This window comes from Condylura cristata, unplaced genomic scaffold, assembly GCF_000260355.1.
Source record: "Condylura cristata isolate star-nosed mole 26May11 unplaced genomic scaffold, ConCri1.0 scaffold00026, whole genome shotgun sequence".
In the NCBI taxonomy this organism is placed as follows: domain Eukaryota; kingdom Metazoa; phylum Chordata; class Mammalia; order Eulipotyphla; family Talpidae; genus Condylura; species Condylura cristata.
This window is the reverse complement of record NW_004567127.1, coordinates 9,307,017-9,331,683: the sequence shown is the minus strand read 5'-3', so window position 1 is coordinate 9,331,683 and position 24,667 is coordinate 9,307,017. Positions and strand designations below refer to the sequence as shown.

The 24,667-nt window shown below is 62.7% G+C and overlaps 1 protein-coding gene across 3 annotated transcripts; it reads left to right on the top strand.

Annotated features, from left to right (window-relative positions):
* Positions 1-6: 6 nt before the first annotated feature.
* Positions 7-23,789, top strand: CELSR2 (cadherin, EGF LAG seven-pass G-type receptor 2). 3 transcript variants are annotated; one of them, XM_004689701.1, is made up of 34 exons: positions 7-3,328; positions 7,828-8,475; positions 10,283-10,505; positions 10,882-10,997; positions 11,178-11,266; positions 11,643-11,800; positions 12,171-12,334; positions 12,481-12,606; positions 12,946-13,112; positions 13,409-13,696; positions 13,775-13,949; positions 14,183-14,324; positions 14,464-14,584; positions 14,873-15,056; positions 15,193-15,294; positions 15,877-15,971; positions 16,179-16,388; positions 16,826-17,009; positions 17,124-17,252; positions 17,336-17,516; positions 17,649-17,819; positions 17,921-18,047; positions 18,158-18,358; positions 18,632-18,806; positions 19,068-19,180; positions 19,327-19,406; positions 19,494-19,620; positions 19,724-19,846; positions 20,452-20,579; positions 20,786-20,874; positions 20,963-21,148; positions 21,274-21,441; positions 21,574-21,808; positions 22,068-23,789. In XM_004689701.1, exons 1-34 carry the CDS (start codon positions 19-21, stop codon positions 22,093-22,095), a joined length of 8,763 nt encoding a protein of 2,920 aa, XP_004689758.1. In that variant the 5' UTR covers positions 7-18; the 3' UTR covers positions 22,096-23,789. The 3 variants fall into 3 exon arrangements, with proteins under 3 accessions (XP_004689758.1, XP_012585547.1, XP_012585546.1); XM_012730093.1 differs by having other exon boundaries at positions 19-3,328; positions 20,963-21,178; positions 22,470-23,782; XM_012730092.1 differs by having other exon boundaries at positions 19-3,328; positions 20,963-21,178; positions 22,068-23,782.
* Positions 23,790-24,667: the final 878 nt, after the last annotated feature.

The window sequence follows — 24,667 nt, the reverse complement described above, 5'->3', positions numbered from 1 at the left end:
GGCCGGGAGCTGGAAGAGATGCGGACCCCGGCGACCCGCTCCCCGCTTCCAACGCCGCCGCTGCCGCCGCTGCTTCTACTACTGCTGCTGGCGCCACTACTGGGAGGCCAAGTGGGGCCCTGCCGATCCCTCGGGACCGGGACCGGGGGCCGCGGCTCCGCGGGGGCCTGCGCCCCCGTGGGCTGGCTCTGTCCAGCCTCGGCCTCGAACCTCTGGCTCTACACCAGCCGCTGCAGGGGTGCGGGAATAGAGCTGACTGGCCACCTGGTGCCCCACCACGATGGCCTGAGGGTCTGGTGTCCAGAATCGGGAGCCCACATCCCCCTGCCGCCAGCCCCTGAAGGCTGCCCCTGGAGCTGTCGCCTTCTGGGCATTGAAGGCCACCTTTCCCCACAGGGCAAGCTCACCTTGCCCCAGGAGCACCCCTGCTTAAAGGCCCCACAGTTGAGATGCCAGGCGTGCAAGCTGATGCAGACTCCAGGGCTCAGGACAGGGGACAGGTCAGAGGAAGAGTCCTTGGGTGGGCGACGGAAAAGGAATGTGAATACAGCCCCCCAATTCCAGCCCCCCAGCTACCAGGCCACAGTCCCCGAGAACCAGCCAGCGGGCACCCCTGTAGCATCCCTGCGGGCCATTGACCCAGATGAGGGTGAGGCGGGCCGGCTGGAGTACACGATGGATGCGCTCTTCGATAGCCGCTCCAACCATTTCTTCTCCTTGGACCCGGTCACTGGTGCTGTCACCACGGCAGAGGAGCTGGACCGGGAGACCAAGAGCACCCATGTCTTCAGGGTCACGGCGCAGGACCATGGCATGCCCAGACGTAGTGCCCTAGCGACACTCACCATCTTGGTGACGGACACCAATGATCACGACCCTGTTTTCGAGCAGCAGGAGTACAAGGAGAGTCTCAGGGAGAATCTGGAGGTTGGTTATGAGGTGCTCACTGTCCGAGCCACAGATGGTGATGCCCCACCCAATGCCAATATTCTGTACCGTCTGCTGGAGGGGCCGGGGGGCAGCCCCTCTGAAGTCTTTGAGATTGATCCTCGCTCTGGGGTGATCCGAACCCGGGGCCCTGTGGATCGCGAAGAGGTGGAAGCTTACCAGTTGACAGTGGAGGCCAGCGACCAGGGTCGGGACCCCGGTCCCCGGAGCGCCACGGCCGCGGTTTTCCTGTCTGTGGAGGATGACAATGACAATGCCCCCCAGTTCAGCGAGAAGCGCTACGTGGTCCAGGTGCGGGAGGATGTCACCCCGGGGGCCCCCGTGCTCCGAGTCACAGCCTCGGACCGGGACAAGGGCAGCAACGCCCTGGTACATTACAGCATCATGAGTGGTAATGCCCGGGGTCAGTTTTACCTGGATGCCCAGACCGGGGCCCTGGACGTGGTGAGCCCCCTCGACTATGAGACGACCAAGGAGTACACACTACGGGTCCGGGCCCAAGATGGTGGCCGCCCCCCACTCTCCAATGTCTCTGGCCTGGTGACAGTGCAAGTCCTGGATATCAACGACAACGCCCCCATCTTTGTCAGCACCCCCTTCCAGGCCACTGTCCTAGAGAGCGTGCCCCTGGGCTACCTGGTTCTCCACATCCAGGCCATTGATGCTGATGCTGGCGACAATGCCCGCCTGGAATACCGCCTTGCTGGGGTGGGGCACGACTTCCCCTTTACCATCAACAACGGCACCGGCTGGATCTCCGTGGCTGCTGAGCTGGACCGGGAGGAGGTTGACTTCTATAGCTTTGGGGTGGAAGCCCGAGACCACGGCACCCCAGCGCTTACTGCCTCGGCCAGTGTCAGCGTGACCATCCTGGATGTCAATGACAACAACCCAACCTTTACCCAACCGGAGTATACAGTGCGGCTCAACGAGGATGCAGCCGTGGGCACCAGCGTGGTGACCGTGTCGGCCGTGGACCGGGATGCCCACAGCGTCATCACCTACCAGATCACCAGCGGCAACACCCGCAACCGCTTCTCCATCACCAGCCAGAGCGGTGGTGGACTGCTGTCCCTCGCCCTGCCACTGGACTACAAACTTGAGCGGCAGTACGTGTTGGCTGTCACTGCCTCCGACGGCACACGGCAGGACACGGCACAGGTGGTGGTGAACGTCACCGACGCCAACACCCATCGGCCCGTCTTTCAGAGCTCCCACTACACAGTTAATGTTAACGAGGACCGGCCAGCGGGCACCACCGTGGTGCTGATCAGCGCCACCGACGAGGACACGGGCGAGAACGCCCGCATCACCTACTTTATGGAGGACAGCATCCCCCAGTTCCGCATCGATGCGGACACCGGAGCTGTCACCACCCAGGCTGAGCTGGACTACGAGGACCAAGTGTCCTACACCCTGGCCATCACTGCCCGGGACAATGGCATCCCCCAGAAATCTGACACCACTTATCTGGAGATCCTGGTGAATGATGTGAATGACAATGCCCCCCAGTTCTTGCGGGACTCCTACCAGGGCAGTGTTTATGAGGATGTCCACCCCTTCACCAGTGTCCTGCAGATCTCAGCAACTGACCGAGACTCTGGCCTTAACGGCAGGGTCTTTTACACCTTCCAGGGGGGCGATGATGGAGACGGTGACTTTATTGTAGAGTCCACCTCGGGCATCGTGCGAACACTGCGCAGGCTAGATCGTGAGAACGTGGCCCAGTACGTCTTGCGGGCATATGCTGTGGACAAGGGGATGCCACCGGCCCGCACACCCATGGAAGTGACCGTCACTGTGTTGGATGTGAATGACAATCCACCTGTCTTTGAACAGGATGAATTTGATGTGTTTGTGGAGGAGAACAGCCCCATTGGGCTGGCTGTGGCCCGGGTCACAGCCACGGACCCCGACGAAGGCACCAACGCCCAGATCATGTACCAGATCGTGGAGGGCAACATCCCTGAGGTCTTCCAGCTGGACATCTTCTCCGGGGAGCTGACTGCTCTCGTGGACTTGGACTACGAGGACCGGCCCGAGTACGTCCTGGTCATCCAGGCCACATCCGCACCTCTGGTGAGCCGGGCCACCGTCCACGTCCGCCTGCTGGACCGCAACGACAACCCCCCTGTACTGGGCAACTTTGAGATTCTCTTCAACAACTATGTCACCAACCGTTCAAGCAGCTTCCCTGGGGGTGCCATCGGCCGCGTGCCTGCCCACGACCCCGACGTCTCGGATAGCCTGACGTACAGCTTCGAGCGGGGGAACGAACTCAGCCTGGTCCTGCTCAACGCCTCCACCGGTGAGCTGAGGCTGAGCCGGGCCCTGGACAACAACCGGCCCCTGGAGGCCATCATGAGCGTGCTGGTGTCAGGTGAGCGGGGCCCAGGTGGCGTGGGTGGGGTAACCCTTGGTGGAGAGGCTGAAGCACCTCTGCCCCGTGCTGGCACAGAGGCCGAGGGGCAAGAAGCAGCTTGGGAAGGACCCCCAGGAATCCTGGCAGCTGGCGTGACCTCGCCTGCTGCCCCAGGCTGGACTGAGCTGCTGGGTGCGCTGCCCCCTGCCTACCAGCCTGTGACGTGGTGGGGGAAATGCCGGGAGGCTGTGGCTGCCAAGAATTGTGAAAAAAGGCACGGGGAAGAATTGGGGGGGGGGGATGGGAGACAGGGGGCCTAGGGGACGGGTGGGGAGGACTGAGGGGTGGGGAGGCCACCCCTTCATGCCCAGCAGGGTCTTCTTGTGATCTCACAGTCTCTGACAGAGCTGAGGGCTCCAGGGTTGCCACCAAGGTCAGGACCCTGCGCTTGGGCCTCTTCTGGCTGCTCCTGGCTCCAGGCTGAGCAGCAGACCAGCTGAGGGAGACTTTGTCTACAGTAGTCTTTTCCCTCCAGGCAGAGTGAGCTTGGCCTGGCTCCCCCTTCAGAGCTCCCACCGGAAGTGAGGCCAGAGCTTATTGTCCAAACAGACCCCACTGTCAGAGGCTGCGGTTTGGGGTCTCGCTTGGGGGAGGGGCTGCGGTGAAGTCAGGGCAGACTGAGGATTCCTGCGCCCCCTTGGCACTCACAGGCTGTTCCTAAGATGCCTGGCCTTCCCTGCTGGCTGTGGGGTGTGGGGACTAGGATGGGCCTGGCAACTGCTGGGCTTTAAGGGCAGAGCCCCCTGATCGAGTAGGGAGACAACAGAGAGACCTGGGGCGTGGGAGCCTGGCCAGAGCCCAGGCTGGGCATTCCTGCTGCTTGGCCAAGCGCTCAGCCTGCAGATTCCCTGGACAGAAGGGAGGAGAGTTGGGGTGGGGGTAGCATCAGATCTTTTTTTGTCAGCTATGGGGAGTAAGCAACAGCAGTCAGGAGGGAGCTGGCCCCAAGCTGCTGAGTCCCTCCCTAAGCCTGGGGCCAATTGGGACAACTCTTGAGGGTTGTTAGCTGCCTCCTGGAGATGGGTCAGGGACCCCACTCCACCCAGCCTTCAGCTGCATCAAGGAGGGCGCAGAAGAGCCAGGCTCCACTCCCCCTGGGCAGTCTGGGCCAGGTGGGGGCCTCAGGGGCCTTTCAGAGGCAGGGCAGGTCTTTAGCCACCTTCCCAACTCGTGCTCCTCTTTGTATGACGTCCCCCCTGCATATGGCCACAGCAGCCAGCCTGCATGGGCTGCTAGAGTCACCGACAGGGTCCAGGCCTCTTGCTGCTTCAGTTTCCCCTCCAGGGGCTGGAGTTCCCGTCTCTAGAGTCCTGTGCTGGCAGATGTGGGCCGCGGGAAGGAGTGGGAAGGACGGCTCTCCCTGCCCAGGCTGCCCTGTCCACCAGGGAACGGAACAGAGGAGGGCTGGCATCCGCCTTTAGGCTCCTACAGGGCAGACTGTGGCAGAATCAGACTCCACACCTCCCCCCCCACCCCCAAGGTGTGCCATGGAGGTATAAGCCTGGAGAGGACTGATGCCCTGGGGCTGAGCAAGCGGTGGCCAGGAGCTCCTGAGTGTCCCAGCAGAGTAAGAAAGGGCAGGGAGAACTCAGGCTTCGGGAGAGTCATGGTGCAGGGTGGGGCAGCTACAGCCGCAGGGAATAAGTGGGGGCAATCAGAGAGCCCCAAACACGGAGAGTCCCAGGCCTCAGCGCCCCTGGAGCAGTGGAAGGGTCCAGGCTGGCCCCTCAGCCCTAGCCCTATTCTCTCCCCTCGGCCCTGACCCTTAGAGGCAGTCACCAAGGCAACCCCAAAGTTCAGGGAGGCTGGGGTGAGGGGGAGTTGACTCCCACTGCCCCTTTGTTTTCTTCTCTGTTCTTTGTCTCTGTTTCTTTCCGGCTCCTGCTCCCCTGCTCGTGGGGGCCTCCACTCTGGCCCTCTCTGTTGCTCTGTCCCCAGCTCCTGTGTGGCTTCTCCTTCCTTCTTACTTTTGCTATTCTGGCTCTTTCCCCGGGCCTTTGTCTTCCTCTGTTTGGTCTCCATGTTCGGGCCTCTCTGATTTCCCCCTCTCTTATTCCCTGCTGTAGCTGCCCCGGCCTGGCCCATGACTCTCCCGAAGCCTGAGTTCTCCCTTCCCTTTCTTACTCTGCTGGGACACTCAGGAGCTCCTGGCCACGTCCTGCTCAGCCCCAGGGCATCAGTCCTCTCCAGGCTTACACCTCCATGGCACACCTGCTGGGGGGAGAGGTGTGGAGTCTGATTCTGGCTCTTTTCCAGGTGTGGCTGGCTGGGCCCTGGGCGCAGGTGGTGTTTCCTGGGGTCACAGCCCATCCCAAGCCTTTCATTCCAGGAGCATGACTCAGGCCATATAGCCCCTCCACCCCGGGTCCCACGCTGCTGCCTTTGCACCTGAGGGGTGAGCCAGGTCAAGGCAGGGGGGAAGAACAGAGGCAGGAGACAGCAGGGTTGACTTCTGGGGCTGGGGGACAATAGCAGAGGGGGCAGGTGGCCACAGATGGTGGGCCAGATGGGAAGCCACAGACATACTGGGCGAGGGGGCACGGGGCGGGGCGTGGGGAGACCTGAGATGGTGGAGGGGAGCATAGGGGGGACTGCTAGTTCCCAAGGCACAGTGGGAGTGAGGTTTCTCTCACACTGGCCTTCACTGCCCCTTTCCCTTCCCTATCAGTGAGGCGCATTCTGTGTGCACTTGGCTGCTTTCTTCCTGGAGGGACCATCCCATCACGGAATAATTAGGCAGCTGCACTAGGTGCATAAGAGTCATTTGCCAGCTCTGTATCTGAAAGAAAGGGAGATAGAGTCTGGGCCCTGAATCCAGGCAGGCTTCCTGGAAGAGGTGAGCTTCGGGCAGGTTAGAAAACTAGGACTGAGACTGGTAAGCTGGACCAGGTAGGAAGGAACAGCTTGTTCAGAAGCTTCCAGACAGGAGTGGGAGGAGAGGGGTGGGTGATGACAAGCGACTTGCTGGCAAGAGCAGGTGGGCCTCGGCAGTCTCAAACAATGAGGCTTGGAGGGTACGTGGCTTTGGGCCTAGGACCTGGCCAAGGCGGGAACCTGGTATCGTCAGCCACCTTAAGTCAGCACAACACAGAAGCAGAATCTGTTCCCAGATCCCGCCCCTCTTCCCACCCCATCCCCGAAACACCAACCCCAAACTCATTTCTGCTAGGGTGCCCTTTTTTACATCAACTTGGGGCCTCTCCTGCTATATTGTAAAAACCATTTTGTTATAATGGAGTCTGAATAGATTCTCATCAACATCTTAGTATTTACTGAACACCTATTACGTGTCAGCCGTTGTGGTAAATAAAAATCTTCCTTATAGCCCCACGGAGCCTTTCCCCTCCCCCTGGCCTCTAGCTTTCATGTTAGAGCTAACTCAGATCCATTCCCATGTCTATGGGCATTCAGGTGTGTACGGTATTTCTGGGCTTGGGGTGTGTGGGTGGAGGTTGTGTGGGTGGAGTGAGACACCAGAGTGTGTTGATACTTAGCTGTGTATAAGTGAGTGTGTGGCCTGGGGGTGTGGCAGGCATCCCAGTGTAGTGCTGAGAGCCAAGTGGGGGGGGGCTAGCTAGAGGCCCTCTGGCAGAGATCAGCCCTGTGGGGCTCTGTCTGGTGTCTCAGGGTAGAGAGCTCCCCCGGCCCTTCTTCCATCTCTGCCCCCCCAGCTGCCCCACAGCATTGGGGGCAGTGGGTGGTGCTGCTATTGGCAAGGTGGTTCAGCTAGATTTCTTGGGGTGGGGCCCCCCAGGCTACCCCCAGCAGCCTGGAGAGTTGGGCGGGAAGAATGCTTTGTGTGGAGCGTTGCCATGGGGATAGTGGGCCTGGGCCCAGGCAGCCACAGGATCGGTGGGAGGGGAATTGGGTGGCCCACTGACCCAGTTCACCGCCCACCCTGCCTCAGTAGGGGCTACAGGATCTCAGCCCCAGCCGGGGTTATGGTAGTTTTGAGATCTGAAGGCTGAGGGGTCAAGAGGATGATTTTTCTTGGTCTCTCATGTTTCTCTAGGCCATGTAGAGAGGCTTTTATGCAGGGAAGCCCAGGCTGGGATGGGGGGGCGGGTGTACAGGAGAGGGGTAAGCTTGAGCAGGGGAAGGTACACCAGTGTGAAAAGATGTGCTGTGTCAGGAGAGGGTTTAGAGACGGGTAACCGCGAACTTCTGAAACCCTAACCCTCTTAAATGCTCGGGGGCGGGGCGATCCCTCAAGGAGTGACTTGATCCCAGGTGAAGTCACACACATCTCCTTGAGCACCTTCCAGCAAGCAGGGAAAGAATGCCCCTTCCTGTCCACGCACCGCCCTTCTTGGCCAGGGAGCAAAGCAGGAGTGTGCAGGCTGGATTCCTGCCCGATCACTTCCTCCTCCTTGCCCTCGCGCAGGGCCGGCTGGGGCCCGGCCCCCTCCCTCCGCAGCCGGGGCTCGGTGCTACAATAACCACGGTTGCCTCTGCAGACGGTGTGCACAGCGTGACCGCCCAGTGCTCCCTGCGCGTCACCATCATCACGGACGAGATGCTCACGCACAGCATCACACTGCGTCTGGAGGACATGTCCCCCGAGCGCTTCCTGTCGCCGCTGCTGGGCCTCTTCATCCAGGCGGTGGCGGCCACGCTGGCCACGCCGCCGGACCACGTGGTGATCTTCAACGTGCAGCGGGACACGGATGCCCCCGGCGGCCACATCCTCAACGTGAGCCTGTCGGTGGGCCAGCCGCCGGGGCCCGGGGGCGGGCCGCCCTTCCTGCCCTCCGAGGACCTGCAGGAGCGCCTGTACCTCAACCGCAGCCTGCTGACCGCCATCTCGGCGCAGCGCGTGCTGCCCTTCGACGACAACATCTGCCTGCGGGAGCCCTGCGAGAACTACATGCGCTGCGTGTCGGTGCTGCGCTTCGACTCCTCCGCGCCCTTCATCGCGTCCTCCTCGGTGCTCTTCCGGCCCATCCACCCCGTCGGGGGGCTGCGCTGCCGCTGCCCGCCGGGCTTCACGGGCGACTACTGCGAGACCGAGGTTGACCTCTGCTACTCCAGGCCCTGCGGCCCCCACGGGCGCTGCCGCAGCCGCGAGGGCGGGTACACCTGCCTGTGCCGCGACGGCTACACGGGTGAGCCGGGACCGGGGCGGCCGGGAGCGCATGCTGCTGTGCGGCACCGGTCAGGCTGCGGGAGGCGGGCCGCGGGCCTTGCTGGACTAAGTGCAGGTCACACTGTCATGCGCACACCCCAAGAGCCTTTTGAGCACCTGTTGAGGGAGGCTGAGGGGGGCGCCCATTCTTGCCCCACTGGAGGACCTTACAGTTGGGCTCTAGCCCTAGAGTCCATCTGCCTGGGTCTGCAGCACAACTTTGCCACTAACAGCTGTGTGACGGTGGGCAAGTTACTTAACCTCTCTGTGCCTCGGAATTTTAAAATGGAGGTTATGACTTGACTTTAATCATAGGGTGGTTGTGAGAACTAATTTTATTAATGCAATGCATATGTATAAAGAGCTGGCAGTGGGACATGTGGGCTGTGGTTTAAGGGAATGTGGAGATTAGGGACTGGCCCAGATGTCATTTCTCAGCTGGACAAGGGGTGGGGCTGGGCCCAGAACCTGGTTTTCCCCCTACTGAGTGAGCTCCCTTTCTGACCTGCAGTGAGTGCACTTCTCCCAGACATGGAGGGGAAGGCATGGAAGAAGAACTGAGGGGTTCTTGGGTGTAGGGGTAGGGGCGTCACCTGAGCAGAAGAGCCGCACCCCTGCCCAGGGGCTGGTAAAAGGAGCTCATGATCAGGAGGCCTCCCTAGCAGCCTGGGTGTCTGCACACATCAAATTCCCAGGCAGTGAGCAGTGGGGTGGTCACTGCCTCTGCTTTGTACAGGCTCCCTTTTTCTCAGGACACCCCTTTTCCTCCCCCCATGGCCCTTCCTCCCAGATGTCTCAGGCCTCCTTGCTGTCCTCTGAGCCATGCCCTCTGGCTGTGCCAAGGCGGCAGGCAGGCCCTCACTGCCTTCCCTGATGCTTCTCCCTGCCCAGAACTTGCCAGACTTGACTTCTCTCAGCTGCTGTGGGTGGGGTGGGGAGGAGGTGTGGGCTTGGGGGAGGGGAAGGGAGTCTTTGTCCAGAAGGGTGGGGAGGGGGTTGCTTGGAGTAGCCGAACAACAGTTTCCATGGAAACAAGAGCCAGTCACTAGGCACAGGAGCTGAGAACCTATCTCTAGAATCTGGGAATGGAGAGAGAGAGAGAGAGGTGGATTTTCCCATCTGATGTGGGAATTTTAGGAACTTCCAGTGAATCCTGGTCTATTCCCAGGGCTCAGTAACCTCATCCTCTCCACATTTCCCAAGTGCACAGAGGTCTTCGGTCTGGATTCCCAGGGTCAGGGTGGAATTTCTCTGCCCAGTTGCTGGGGAGATCCCAGCTTTCTCTCCACACCCACTCCCCAATCCAACAAATCCAACAGGAAGCCTGGTCTCATCCCCAGAGGGGGAAAATGATCTCAGTTGAAACTGAGGGACAATAGCACCAGTGGTTTGGGGGGAGGGAGAGTCCCCATGCTGTCCTACGGGGTCTACCTTCTATGCACATTCACCCTACAGGGGCCAGAACACCCCATGCTTGTTCTTTAGCCAGGACAACAAAGAGCACTAGGACTTGGGCCGTATGGCAGGGTCATCTCAGGCCTGTGCCCTGGAGGCCTGACAGGGGTGTGGGAGGGACTGGAACTTTGGGGAAGGTGCAGGGTCTGTGGTATAGGGCTGTGATGAGTGGGTCCGGCCCGGGAGAGGCGGGGGTTCCATGGGTCTCAGAGAGGGACTCATGAGGGAAAGTGGGGGTGCCTGGGAGAGTTTGGGGTATGGTGGGAGGTCACAGGAGACACTGGGAAACCTCTTGGGGCACTTGGTACTCACCTGCCTTTTCATTTGTCCAGGTGAGCACTGCGAGGTGAGCGCCCGCTCAGGGCGCTGTACCCCAGAGGTCTGCAAGAATGGGGGCACGTGTGTCAACCTGCTGGTGGGTGGCTTCAAGTGTGACTGCCCGTCCGGAGACTTCGAGAAGCCCTTCTGCCAGGTGACCACGCGCAGCTTCCCCGCCCGCTCCTTCGTCACCTTCCGTGGGCTGCGGCAGCGTTTCCACTTCACCCTGGCGCTCTCGTGAGTGGACGCGGGGGCTGGCGGGTGCGGTAGGAGCCGGGCGGTCTCCCTTCCACAGACAAGGTGAGAGGGCAGCAGCCACAGAGCGCGGGAGCAGGGTGTGGGCGGAGCCAGGGGGCTCCAGGTGTCCCCTGTGCATGTCCCCCTCGCCCCTGTCTCTGCTCCCACTCTCCCCTCCAGGGTGGGGCCAGGACGCCAGGGTCCTGTTCTAATTTGGGTCCATCTCCACACTGCAACTGCACTCCTGCCCCATAGCCTAGACTAAGGTGTCAACCCTCTGGAGGGTTCTGAGTAGCCTCAGGTGCTATTCGAGGATGGGGAATCCACTTCCTGGTGGGTACCCCATTCCCTGCTCCCCCCGCCCTCTCCTACTCAGGTTTGCCACCAAGGAGCGCGACGGGCTGCTATTGTACAATGGGCGTTTCAATGAGAAGCATGACTTTGTGGCCCTCGAGGTGATCCAGGAGCAGGTCCAGCTCACCTTCTCTGCAGGTGATTCCGGGTGCCCGTTTTCCTTGCTCATCTCTACACGGCCCCGTGTGTCTCGGCCCCCGACCCCAGGTCACATATCAGCTACTCTCCCAGCCAAACCTGGCCCAGCCCCAGCCAAGAGCCCCCCTCCCCAGCCTCAGCCCCCACCTGGTGTCCAGCTCACCTGGGTCCTTTCTCCAGGGGAGTCGACCACCACCATTTCCCCATTTGTGCCTGGAGGGGTCAGCGATGGCCAGTGGCATACAGTGCAGCTCAAGTACTACAACAAGGTGGGTGTGGGAGGGGCCGGGCTCGGGTGTGGGAGGGTCTGTTCGGCCTCACCCAGACTGGCTGGGGCTACCTCCAGGAAGGCTGGTCATGGCGCTTCAGCTGACAGGGAGGGAGGAGGACCTTGCCTCTTCGCTGGAGCACCCCCGTCCACGGGGCAGTGCTCGGTGCTCCCTGTCTGTGAGGCCGGCCCTAACTTAGTGGGCGTTGAGGAGGGTGTCACGCACGAGTCAGGTGAGCGCATGTGTGTGCACACGAGCGTGTGTGTGCACCTGCGTGTCTGTGCAGGTGGGCCACGGCGAGGGAGCCCTTGGGCTTGACCCGGGAGCCCCGTGAGCGCCTGTCCACTGCACCCTCTCTGCCCTTCCCTGTCCACAGCCGCTGCTGGGCCAGAAAGGGCTCCCGCAGGGCCCATCTGAGCAGAAGGTGGCAGTGGTGACCGTGGATGGCTGTGACACCGGGGTGGCCCTGCGCTTCGGAGCTGTGCTGGGAAATTACTCCTGTGCTGCCCAGGGCACCCAGGGTGGCAGCAAGAAGTGAGCAGGGGAGCGGGCTGGGGCTGGGGGGGGGTGCTGGGCTACCCTGAGAGGGGAGCCCATCCAGGGGGTTGCTTCCCTTGGTCTTGCTTGACCCTCTGCAGTGTCGGGGGTGGGGAGGGGTGTAGGATATAGGGAGAAGGAGCGGGAGTGGATTAGAGTGGGGTCTTGTAGAGCATCTGGGGGTTGGGTGAAGGAGCATGAGATGCGAGCACCCCCACACTGGGGTGCCTCTCCGTTCCCTGGCGCTGTTCTGCTGGGCCCGTGGACTCCCGGCCAGGCTCTTCTCTCTGCCCTGGTGTCAGGGTGTGGGGAGAAGAGCAGAAGCACCTCGCTGTCCACCATATCCCCACCATTTTTACTCCCCCAGGTCTCTGGATCTGACAGGGCCCTTGCTGCTGGGCGGGGTGCCCGACCTCCCCGAGAGCTTCCCTGTCCGTACACGGCACTTTGTGGGGTGCATGCGGAACCTGCAGGTGGACAGCCGGCACGTGGACATGGCCGATTTCATTGCTAACAATGGCACCGTGCCAGGTACGGGAATCCAGGGCAGCAGCCGGGAGTGGGGGGGGGGCAGTGCAGAGGAGGGGCTGTGCCTCATGCAGGGACGCCTGCTTTGGGGGCGCCCAAGCCCCTCCAGTCTGCTTGGAGCCCCGCCGAGCCCCCTTCTCTCCTCCTAGGCTGCCCTGCCAAGAAGAACGTGTGTGACAGCAACACCTGCCACAACGGGGGCACCTGTGTGAACCAGTGGAGCGCCTTCAGCTGCGAGTGTCCCCTGGGCTTCGGGGGCAAGAGCTGTGCCCAAGGTAGGATGGGCAGCCGCGGGGGCCGAGCCCTGGGGCCGTCAGCCATGCTGAGAACGCCCCAGGCTCACGCAGGCGCTGGGCAGGGCCCGCTGAACTGTGGGTGGAAAGCGTGCCTGGGCAGAGCCCGGAGAGGGAGCACAGGAGACAAAGGGCCCAGTCAGAGGCAGGCCTGGGCAGTGTGGGGCGGGCCCAGGACAGGTAAGTGCTCTGGAGGGCAGGGCTGACCAGGGGAGTGGGCATCAGCAGACGGTGCCCTCCCTCCTTCCCTCCCTCCCTTGAGCTGCCACCCCGGGGCACTCAGCTGCTCCTTCCTTCACTCCCCTTTACCTGCCTCCCCAGAAATGGCCAACCCACAGCGCTTCCTGGGCAGCAGCCTGGTGGCTTGGCACGGCCTCTCCCTGCCGATCTCCCAGCCCTGGCACCTCAGCCTCATGTTCCGCACGCGCCAAGCTGAAGGCGTCCTGCTGCAGGCCGTCACCAGGGGGCGCAGCACCATCACCCTGCAGGTGACTCCTGGAGGGCTGGGGAGGGTGGGCCCAGGGCGAGGCTGCAGCCGCCAGGGGGGCCAGTCAGTGAGGGAGGGAGACAGGGCGGGGTCTTTCCCTCCTGGTGGAGGCTGCTGGACCTGTTTGGTGGGTCACTGCTGCCACCTATTGGGCATAAGGGAAATAACACCACTTGGTCTGTGGCCCTGTAGGGTAGCAGGATGATGGGTCACTGGCCCTGGAACCCGGACAGTGGACTGGCAGAGGTGCCGGTTGCAGCAGTCTGCTCACCCCTTTTTCTTCCCTCCTGGTCACAGCTGCAGGAGGGCCATGTGGTGCTGAGCGTGGAGGGCACAGGGCTCCAGGCCTCCTCTCTGCGACTGGAGCCAGGCCGGGCCAATGATGGTGACTGGCACCATGCACAGCTGGCACTGGGAGCCAGCGGGGGCCCTGGCCATGCCATCCTGTCATTCGACTACGGGCAGCAGCGGGCAGAGGGCAACCTGGGCCCCCGTCTGCACGGACTGCATCTGAGCAACATTACAGTGGGGGGCGTGCCTGGGCCGGCCAGCCGCGTGGCCCGGGGCTTCCGGGGCTGCCTGCAGGTAAGCCTCCCCTGCTTCCCCACACCCGCCGCCACCTGCAGCTTGCTCCACGAGGCCAGCACTGTGCTTGTCTCCCAGGGCGTGCGGGTCAGTGAGACGCCTGAAGGTGTCAGTAGCCTGGACCCCAGCCGTGGGGAAAGCATCAATGTGGAGCCGGGCTGCAGCCTGCCAGACCCCTGCGACTCCAGCCCGTGTCCTGCCAACAGCTACTGCAGCGATGACTGGGACAGCTATTCCTGCAGCTGCGACCCAGGTGTGCCAAGGCGCCAGGGAAATGGGGCAGGCCGCCCAGGCGGGCATCACTTTGGCTCTGCTGTGTGACCGGGGCCGGTCACACCACTTCTCTGAGCTCAGTCCTTTTACGCTACAAAGCGGCATCCAGTTAGTGTGGTTGTTCGAGTGGGTGGAGGTGCATGGGGGCGGGGCGCAGTTTGAAGAAAGTGCCCGGAGAAGGGTGAACCGTCTTTCCCCTCCTTCTGGCCCCAGGTTACTATGGAGACAACTGTACTAATGTATGTGACCTGAACCCTTGCGAGCACCAGTCCACGTGCACCCGAAAGCCCAATGCCCCTCATGGCTACACCTGCGAGTGTCCCCAGAATTACCTTGGGCCATACTGTGAGACCAGGTGAGTGGACCAGGGCCGGCAGCAGCGGGTCCCTCAGAGCACTGAGGGCCTGGCTGAGCCACAGTGGGGTCGGGAGGGCCACAGTGGCCGCTGGCCGCTGGCCAGACGGCGCACAAGCCTGCTGGGCCCCGCTCTGCAGGATTGATCAGCCTTGCCCCCGAGGCTGGTGGGGACACCCTACGTGCGGCCCGTGCAACTGTGATGCCAGCAAAGGCTTCGACCCAGACTGCAACAAGACGAGCGGCGCCTGCCACTGCAAGGTGACAGCCCGGGGGGCACCGGGAAGCTTTCTGCCCAGAGCTGAGGCCACGTGTCTTTGGGAGGGCATGGGGCGTGGGGGACCTGGGAGCAGAACCTAACAGCTGTGTTCTCACTGGTTGGTGTGTCAGCGATGGGTTCAACTTCAGATCTTTACTGGTCATCTTGAATACTACTCTTGGGGTATCTGAGGTCAGGGAGCCTGCCTTCAGAGGGGTCACAGCTGAAAGCATCTGTGAGGAGGGCCCCAGGCAGAGAGCCTGAGCCAGGGAACCCCCTCCCCCTCCCAGGAGAACCACTACAGGCCCGCCGGCAGCCCCACCTGCCTCCTGTGTGACTGCTACCCCACGGGCTCCTTGTCCCGAGTCTGTGACCCCGAGGATGGCCAGTGCCCCTGCAAGCCGGGTGTCATTGGGCGCCAGTGTGACCGCTGTGACAACCCTTTCGCCGAGGTCACCACCAACGGCTGTGAAGGTAGGACGAAGGCTGTGGGCCGGGGTCCTCCCTGCTACCTCCAGGCCCTGTGCCCTTGGGGCCTTGGGGGCGGGCTGGGAGCCTGGCGCGGCTGCGGGGGACAGCTCTTCCCGATGACACCTGTGCTTCCCTGCAGTGAATTATGACAGCTGCCCACGGGCGATCGAGGCTGGGATCTGGTGGCCCCGCACCCGCTTTGGGCTCCCTGCTGCCGCCCCCTGCCCCAAAGGCTCCTTCGGTAGGTGCCCCAGGCCCAGGACACGATGTTGGGGGCTGCGCCTCTCACGGTGGGGTGAGGGTGGGTCCCTGGCCGCGCACCCTGGAGTACCCCCGCACCGCCCACCTCAGTGGCCTCCTTGTCCTTCCCTTCCTTGGCCCACGCCTCCCTCGCTCCCCAGAGTGCCCAGGGGCAGTGTCCGGCATGCTATGGTGTGCCCACCGATGGGCTGGGGGTGGGGGCTCTGCAGAGGGCTCCTGTCCGCCACCCGCCACCTGCACCTGGGCCACACACCAGAGCAGTCCAGGGAGCGGGGCGGCGGGCGCTGTCCCAGGAGACCCAGCCCCGGACACTGGTCCTGACTTGCAGTTCGCTCTGAACCCAGGGGCCCAGGGGGCAATGTCTGGCGGGACACGGAGGCCTCGTGACCCATCTTCCTGCAGCCCCTGTTTGGGCTGGTCTTGCAGGATTGGGCTCTAGTGTCCTGCTCACCTGTCTCACTGTTTCTGCCCAGGGACCCAGGGGCAGGGCCCACGGGGGGCGGGGGGGCCTTGCAGCCCCGGGGCCTCTCCCTGAGGCCAGGCTCTGGGCTCCCTCCCTCAGGGACGGCCGTGCGCCACTGTGACGAGCACAGGGGGTGGCTTCCCCCCAACCTCTTCAACTGCACGTCAGTCACCTTCTCAGAGCTGAAGGGCTTTGTGAGTGAACCACCTGCTGCCACCTCCCCGCGACCCCTCCCCCCGCACCCCCATTTCACTTGTCACTACTTCTCAGCTTTGAGAGAGATCTTTAGCCCCTGTCCTCCTGGGCCCCCCACCTGGAAAGGCCATTCGCATCCTCCCCTGACCCCCGCTCGGCCCCGGCTGCCTCATCGCCACGCTCCCCTCCCGCTGGCCCTGTTCTAGGCCGAGCGGCTCCAGCGGAATGAGTCGGGCCTGGACTCGGGGCGCTCCCAGCGGCTGGCCCTGCTGCTGCGCAACGCCACTCAGCACACGGCCGGGTACTTCGGCAGTGATGTCAAGGTGGCCTACCAGCTGGCCACGCGGCTGCTGGCCCACGAGAGCGCCCAGCGGGGCTTCGGACTCTCTGCCACGCAGGATGTGCACTTCACTGAGGTGGGACTTGGCCGGCTGGCTGGGTGGGGGGTCGCGGTGAGCAGGCCTGCTTGCTCCTGGCGGCCGGGAGGCCGAACAGGCACAGTCCCATCCCTGCCTTTGGGGGCTCCGAGCGGGCAGGAGGCCTCTGTGAGCTCCCTGCAGCCATGCCCCAGGACTTGGGTACGTAGAGCTCCTCTCCCCGAGCCTTGCCACAGCAAAGTGTCAGAGAGGATGTCGTTCCTGCTGAGGTCTGCCCTGTGAGCCAGGCTGGGGAGGAATCAGTGCCAGTGTTGCTGTGTGGGTGCAGGCACAGGACGAGGGGCCCCAGCCTCTAGGAGGGGTCTGGTGCATCTAGGGGAGCCAGCCCTGGTCCGGGCACAGGCCGGGGCCTGGTGGTGGGGGCAAGGAGGTGTGGGGCTGCGGGCACACCTCACTGTGGTCGTGCCCACCCCTAGAACCTGCTGCGAGTGGGCAGTGCGCTCCTGGACGCAGCCAACAAGCGGCACTGGGAGCTGATCCAGCAGACGGAGGGTGGCACCGCCTGGCTGCTCCAGCACTACGAGGCCTATGCCAGCGCGCTGGCCCAGAACATGCGGCATACCTACCTAAGCCCCTTCACCATCGTCACCCCCAACATCGGTGAGACTGGCCCCCGGCGTGGGCGGGCTTTGGAGAGAGGGTCTCTGGCAAGGCGGCTGTGCTGGGGCCCTGCCGCCTTCCACGGGGCCTGACCTGCGACCCTCCCTCGCCCAGTCATCTCCGTAGTGCGCTTGGACAAGGGGAACTTTGCTGGGGCCAAGCTGCCCCATTACGAAGCGCTGCGGGGGGAGCGGCCCCCGGACCTTGAGACAACAGTCATTCTGCCTGAGTCCGTCTTCAGAGGTCAGCGGGGGGCCCGAGGGGCGGGTCAAGGGTCAGGGCAGGCCGTGCAGGGCCCCGCTGAGTGGACGGTGTCCTGCTCCCAGAAACGCCTCCGGCGGTCAGGCCCGCGGGCCCAGGAGAGGCCCAGGAGCCGGAGGAGCTGGCACGGCGGCAGCGGCGGCACCCGGAGCTGAGCCAGGGGGAGGCGGTGGCCAGCGTCATCATCTACCGCACCCTGGCCGGGCTGCTGCCTCACAACTACGACCCGGACAAGCGGAGTCTGAGGTGAGCGGCGGGGCTGCGGGGGCTGCAGGCTGGGCAGGTGAGCGCCCAGGCCGAGGAGGGGTCAGGCTGGGAGCGTGTCCGGGAGGTGAGGGCGGCCCCCAGGTGACCGTGAGCCTGCCCGCCCTGCATCAGAGTCCCCAAGCGCCCCGTCATCAACACGCCCGTGGTGAGCATCAGCGTCCATGACGACGAGGAGCTTCTCCCGCCCCGCGCCCTGGACAAGCCGGTCACCGTGCAGTTCCGGCTGCTGGAGACGGAGGAGCGGACCAAGCCCATCTGTGTCTTCTGGAACCATTCCATCCTGTGAGCCTCCCCCCGCCCGAGGCTTTCCGTCGGTCAGTCGTCGGGAGCCCAGACCCTGGGCGCCCGCCCTCCCAGCCTCCTGACAGTGCCCCCGCCTGCAGGGTCAGCGGCGCCGGGGGCTGGTCAGCCCGAGGCTGCGAAGTCGTCTTCCGCAACGAGAGCCACGTCAGCTGCCAGTGCAACCACATGACGAGCTTCGCTGTGCTCATGGACGTGTCCCGGCGCGAGGTCGGGCCCACGGGCGGCCTCAGGGCTAGGGCCGGGGCAGGCCAGGGCGCCGGGCTGGGTGCGCGGGGCCTGCCTTGCTAACTCCCCCACCCCTGCCACCCGCCCTGCAGAACGGGGAGATCCTGCCACTGAAGACACTGACGTACGTGGCCCTAGGAGTCACCTTGGCGGCCCTGCTGCTCACCTTCTTCTTCCTCACCGTCCTTCGTGCCCTGCGCTCCAACCAGCATGGCATCCGACGGAACCTCACGGCTGCCCTGGGCCTGGCTCAGCTGGTCTTCCTCCTGGGCATCAACCAGGCCGATCTCCCTGTAAGATGCCCTCCTCGCCCACAGATCTCCCAGCCCTCGCAGGCTCCCGCAGGGGCCTCCCTGGCCTTCCGCTCTCCATGCCTGTACCGTAGCAGTAACCAATGAAAGGCCCAGCTCGGTGCCTGGCCCACGTTCCTCCTCTCGAGCTCCTCCTTGGCTCCCAGAACCCTGCCGGTGTCCTCCCTGCCCTGCTCCCAGCACCAGGACGCCCTCCCCCTGCCGGCGAGCGGGGAGCCCTGCCCGCCCGCTGACCGGGTGTGCCCTGGCCCCCAGTTTGCTTGCACAGTCATCGCCATCCTGCTGCACTTCCTGTACCTCTGCACCTTTTCCTGGGCTCTCCTGGAGGCCCTGCACCTGTACCGGGCACTCACCGAGGTGCGCGACGTCAACACTGGCCCCATGCGCTTCTACTACATGCTGGGATGGGGCGTGCCGGCCTTCATCACAGGTACCCACCCCTTCCCCAGCGTCGGCACCCCAGACCCCAGGCCCATCTTCACGCCGTGTTCTCCCACCCACACCCCAGGCCCAGATGCCTGTGCCCCAGGTCATTCTCCTTGGGTCTCCCTCTGACTTAACCCGGCCCAGGAAGCCCCCACCATCCTGGCCAGGGAGGGACAGTACCCGCGTCCTGTGAGCCCACTTGACCGCCTGACTGACTCCCAAGCCCCTCACCACCCCTCACCCTGCTGCTGTCTTTGTACCCCAGGTCTAGCTGTGGGCCTAGACCCCGAGGGCTATGGGAACCCCGACTTCTGTTGGCTCTCCATCTATGACACGCTCATCTGGAGTTTCGCTGGCCCCGTGGTCTTCGCTGTCTCAGTGAGTGCACAAGAGTGGGCCGGGGGCTAGTGGGCTAGTGTGTCCTTGGGTCCCCTTTAGGCATGGCTGAGGCTGCCACGCCCCCGTGCAGGGGGTGGAAGCTGCCCGCCCCCATGACCCTCCCACACCTCCCCCTCCCCCGCTAGATGAGTGTCTTCCTGTACATTCTGGCGTCCCGGGCCTCCTGTGCTGCCCAGCGGCAGGGCTTTGAGAAGAAAGGCCCGGTGTGAGTATGGGGTGTGGGTGCCTGGGCAGTGGACGGGCACGAGCGGGGCAGCTCCGTGGCCAGGCTCACGGCTGCGCCTCTCCCCAGCTCGGGCCTGCGACCCTCCTTCGCTGTCCTCCTGCTGCTGAGTGCCACGTGGCTGCTGGCACTGCTCTCCGTCAACAGCGACACCCTCCTCTTCCACTACCTCTTTGCTGCCTGCAATTGCATCCAGGTACCTGGCCCGGCCAGCGCCTTGCGAGAGGCCCTGTGGAGGACGGGGAAGCTGGCCTGTGGGGTGCCGAGCGAGCACTTAGCTGCTGTCACTTGCCTGCCAGGGCCCCTTCATCTTCCTCTCCTACGTGGTGCTTAGCAAGGAGGTCCGGAAAGCACTCAAGTTTGCCTGCAGCCGAAAGCCCAGCCCTGACCCTGCTCTGACCACCAAGTCTACCCTGACCTCGGTGAGGGGGGCCATGGGTCACAGAGGCGGGGGGGGGGTGTCTTGGCAGGGCAGGAGGAAGAGGCCCAGGGAGTCTTTGTTCTCTGTGCTTTTTGTCCCACTTTTCCTCTACCCCTACCTCCTTTCCTGGGGGGAGGAAGGCTGGTATAGCGGTACGTGTGGCTTGGGAAGAAGGGACTTGAGGGGTGAGAAGGAGGATTTTGTCTTGAGAGAGGTGGGGGTGCAGCTGGCAAGAGAAAGCTGAGGAAGTGGCCAAGACAGGCGTTTAGATAATGAACGGCCTGCCGACACCTGAGACTCCCTCCTGACCTGTGGTGACTTGCCTGTCTCCCAGGAGGCTCTCGGGAGACAGCTCCTGGCATCGGCTTTTACCAACAAGCCCTTATGCAGCCGTGTATAGGGTACTTGGGGAACAGTGGTCTGGTATGACAACGGCAGAGCTACAGCTCCCAGGCCCTGATGTGTGTGTGGGGGGTGTGGGCCCCCCACTTTCAGACCTGGCCTGGGGCAGGTAGAACCCAGGTAGCTCCCCCAACTCTTTCCCTTCACGGCCTGGGTCTCCTCACACTACTCCCCCACTTTCTGGCCTCTCCTTTCCCTGCCTAGTCCTACAACTGCCCCAGCCCATTCGCGGATGGGCGGCTGTACCAGCCCTATGGAGACTCGGCCGGTTCTCTGCACAGCGCCAGCCGCTCGGGCAAGAGTCAGCCCAGCTACATCCCCTTCTTGCTGAGGTGAACCCGGGTGATGGAGGTTTTGGGCGGGGAGGCCCCGGCCAGCCCGCCGCGGAGTCACACAGCATGCGCTTACCGCCGTGGGTGGCAGGGGACTCAGGGGCAGTCGGGAACACGGCGCAGGACTGGGAATTCCAGGAGGGAGGAGAGACTGGGACAAGGGCACAGGCCACGCTGGCCGCTCCAGCATGATCTGGCCTTCTTAGGGAGGAGTCCTCACTGAACCCCGGTCAGGGGCCCCCTGGCATGGGGGACCCAGGCAGCCTGTTCCTAGAAGGTCAAGACCAGCAGCATGGTAAGGCGCATGCCCCTGTGGAGCGGGCAGCTGCCCGGCCTGGGCCAGGCTGGCTGGGAGTGGCTGTGATCTCTGGCTTACCTCCCAGATCCGGACACCGACTCCGACAGCGACCTGTCCCTGGAAGATGACCAGAGTGGCTCCTATGCCTCCACCCACTCGTCCGACAGCGAGGAGGAGGAGGACGAGGAGGGCGCCTTCCCCGGAGAGCCGGGCTGGGACAGCCTGCTCGGGCCTGGCGCTGAGAGAATGCCGCTGCACAGCACCCCCAAGGGTGGGCCAGCGTCGGCCGGGCCTTTGTGGGGTACAGGGCCTCCTGGGAAGCAAGACTACGGTGGGGGCAGGCGCTCCTAGTCGCCCACCTTCAGGGGGATCTCATCTTCTCCCTCCCTCCACCAGATGGGGGGCCAGGGCCTGGGAAGGCCTCCTGGCCAGGAGACTTTGGGAGCACAGCCAAGGAGAGTGGCAGCGGGGCCCCTGAGGAGAGACCACGGGAGAATGGAGATGCCCTGCCGCGGGAGGTGTCCCTGGGCCCCCTTCCAGGCCCTTCTGCCCAGCCTCACAAAGGTAAGCCGGCACGCCCAGCTGCGCCCCCCGCAGGCCGCCTGCAGCCTTGCATCTGCCTGTGGTGGGGGAGGGCCTCTGCCGCAGCCCGGGCTCCTGCCACCTGCTCAGGGTTCCCCGCCGCCCCGCCCACAGGCATCCTCAAGAAGAAGTGTCTGCCCACCATCAGCGAGAAGAGCAGCCTCCTGCGGCTGCCCCTGGAGCAGGGCACGGGGTCGTCTCGGGGCTCCACGGCCAGCGAGGGCAGCCGGGGTGGGCACCCTCCGCGCCCTCCTCCCCGGCAGAGTCTCCAGGAGCAGCTGAACGGGGTCATGCCCATCGCTATGAGCATCAAGGCGGGCACGGTGGATGAGGACTCGTCAGGTTCCGAGTGAGTGTGGCGGGGGGGGGCAGGCAGGCTGCAGCCCCGAGGCCCGGCCGCACTCGGGCGGCCTCCGGCTTCCCTCTGGCTGGCGGTGGACGGCCTCCAGGCTGCGTGTGGGTTGGCCCAGGCAGTACCGGGCAGCGAGGGCGGGCGGGCAGCTGGGTTGCTTTTCTGTTTCCTTCTGGTGAAAGCTTCTCACTGTCTTCTCTGCTCTGACTAACCCTCTGTCTACCTGTTCTGTCGCTTTCCTCTCCTGCCTCTCCAGATTTCTCTTCTTTAACTTCCTGCATTAACCCTGGGCCGGTGGTTCCTACACCCTGAGGCTCCTTTACCTTCCCCAGCTGCACTCATGCCCACTCCTGTCTTGTGCTTTATCCCGTCCCTGCTCCCACGCCTGCCCGCCTGCCCGCAGCAGCGACGAAACGTCCATCTGAGGAGCCTGGGCCTTGCTGGGAGGGGCGCCCCTCCCCAAGGCCATCTAGTGCCAACTCCCTCCCCCCTGCCATCCCCCTCACTGCACTTTGGACCCCTGGGGCCAACATCTCCAAGACAAAGTTTTTCAGAAAAGAGAAAAAACGAATTTAAAAAAGGAATCTCCACTCTTCATGACTTCAGGGATTAATTTTTTTTATACGCTGGAAACTGACTTCCCTTTCCCTTCCCAAAGAGGATAGGTCCTCCCAGGATGCTTCCCAGCCTCTCCTCAGTTTCCCATCTGCTGTGCCTCTGGGAGGAGAGGGACTCTTGGGGGGCCTGCCCCCAATTTGCCATCACCAAAAGGAAAGGACAAAGCCACACGCCCCCAGGGTGTTGAGCCCTGCAGGCTGCACCCGGGCAGGCCTCAGTATGGCGTGGGCACTGGGCAGAGGGCCGCCTCCCCCCCCACCCTGTGCTGCGCCTCCCAGGAACTGAAAAAGCCTTGTCCGGTGAGGGGGCAGAAGGACTCAGAGCCCCCGGACCGCCAAATGCTGCATGAACACATTGTGAGGGAGCCCGCGCCCCGGGCGGCGGCCGGGCCACCCCAGCCCTCTCCTGTCCCTGGACTCCGGCCACGCGCCGCAGCCCCAGGCGTTTGCTCAGTTCGCTGACCCGAAAGTGCTTCGTCTCCCTGCCCGCCCCACGCTGGGGAAGGCCAGTCGTGTGTTAAATTGCTTCTTGCTGTTGTGTGGGTGGGATGGGGAGGAAGAGCCAATGCCGTGCTGGTCGGTTACCCCGAGCATCTCAAGCACAGGGTTCAAGTCTGGGTTCCAGTGTCCACTCACCCCCCCCCCAAGATCAGACGAACCCCACTCTGTCTGACCTGCTGTGGCCTCTGAGACAGGTTCTATTTTTAACCCCTTCTTGGAATTGGCTCTCTTCTTCAAAGGACCAGGTCTTGCTCCTCTTCCCCGCCTGCCCTCCCCCAGCTCCCTGCGAAGAGAGAGTTAATATATATTTTTAATTTATTTGCTTTTTGCGTTGGGATGGGTTCGTGTCCGGTGCCGGGGGGTGTGTGGTGGCCGTCCCAGGTTGGGTGTGCGCCCAGCATCCTGGCTGGGGGCCCGAGCCTGAGGCCCTTCCTCTTGCTCCAGGCTGTCATCTCCCCACCTCTCCTCTCCCTTCTTGGTTTTGCCAACTGCCATTCGTTTGAGTCACCACGTACGTGAAGCATGTATCCCAAACTTGTCACCAGCTCCTCTCTGGAGCCGGTGGCTAAAAACAGAGTCTCCGGGCAGAAAAACAGCCCGTGTCTCATTTAGAAGGCTGGTCTCCAACTTCCCCGCCTTGGATTTTCCCTGCCCTCTCCCCTCAGCAATTCCTGCAAAGGGTTAAAAATTTAACTGGTTTTTACTACTGATGACTTGACTTAAAAAATACAAAGATGCTGGATGCTAACTTGATACTAACCATCAGATTGTACAGTTTGATTGTTACTGTAAATACGGTAGGGTTTTGTTTTGTTTTTTTCATTTCCCCATACTACTGAATAAACTAGTTCTGTGCGGGTTGAACACTGCGGTCGTGTCTGTGTGGCGCCCTGTCCTTGTAGGGGTGGGAGGCCTGGTCTCTGGAAAAGGAATAGGTGGCCTCCCAGAGGCCCCACTAGGTCAGGGGGCTCAGATACCAAGTAGATGAAGAGCAGTCATTCCACCAACACCCCCAGAAGTGCTCCCCAAAAGTGCATCAGCACGGACCCCTGCTCTTCACGTCCAAGGAAGATGTGACAGGCGGTGGGAAAATGGCCTTCACCAGGCGGGAGGGAACGAAGGCGGGTTTCCAGGCTGTTCCTGTGGGCTAAATCCAAGACAGGGCCAAGTCCTGGGGGGCAGAATTCAGGAGGCAGGGAGGGCTGCGTTCAGGGGCTGCTGGAAATCCTGCCTGGACCGTTGGTGTTTTTTCCCATTAGCAGCGAAGCAACTACATACTCTCACCAACTACGGTCTCTGCAACATGACTTCTGTTTCCTAGTTTTGTGTCTTTCAGAGTTCTGTTCAACAGACTAGATGGGGTGTGAACACAGGGGTAACGGAGAACAAACAATTAAGAATACAAACCCTGGAACCAGACAAATGACTTAATCTCTCTGAGCCTGGTTTCTCTGCCTACAAAACAAGTATGATAATAGCATCTGCCTAATTGAGCTTTTATGAGGATTAAATGAGTGAACACATGTAAAGTGCTTAGAACAGTTCACAGTGCATAGTAAGAGGCCAGTAAACACTGGCTTCCTTCATTGCTGCTCCTAGTTGGGGTAGAGGTAGAGTGCATGGGAAACATAACAGTGTGAGACTGAAAGGGAAAAAAGCAAGCAAGGAGTGGCACAAGGACATCTGTGGCAGGCAGGGCTCCCTGCTGGCACAGCCTTCTGAGTGTTACCGAAGTAGG

Coding starts and splice junctions, on each gene's coding strand:
- CELSR2 (XM_012730092.1), top strand. CDS start 19: ATGCGGACCCCGGCGACCCGCTCCCCGCTTCCAACGCCGCCGCTGCCG. Junction 13,950..14,182: donor TTCCTGCAGCTGCGACCCAG/GTGTGCCAAGGC, acceptor TTCTGGCCCCAG/GTTACTATGGAGACAACTGT. Junction 15,057..15,192: donor CACCACCAACGGCTGTGAAG/GTAGGACGAAGG, acceptor GCTTCCCTGCAG/TGAATTATGACAGCTGCCCA.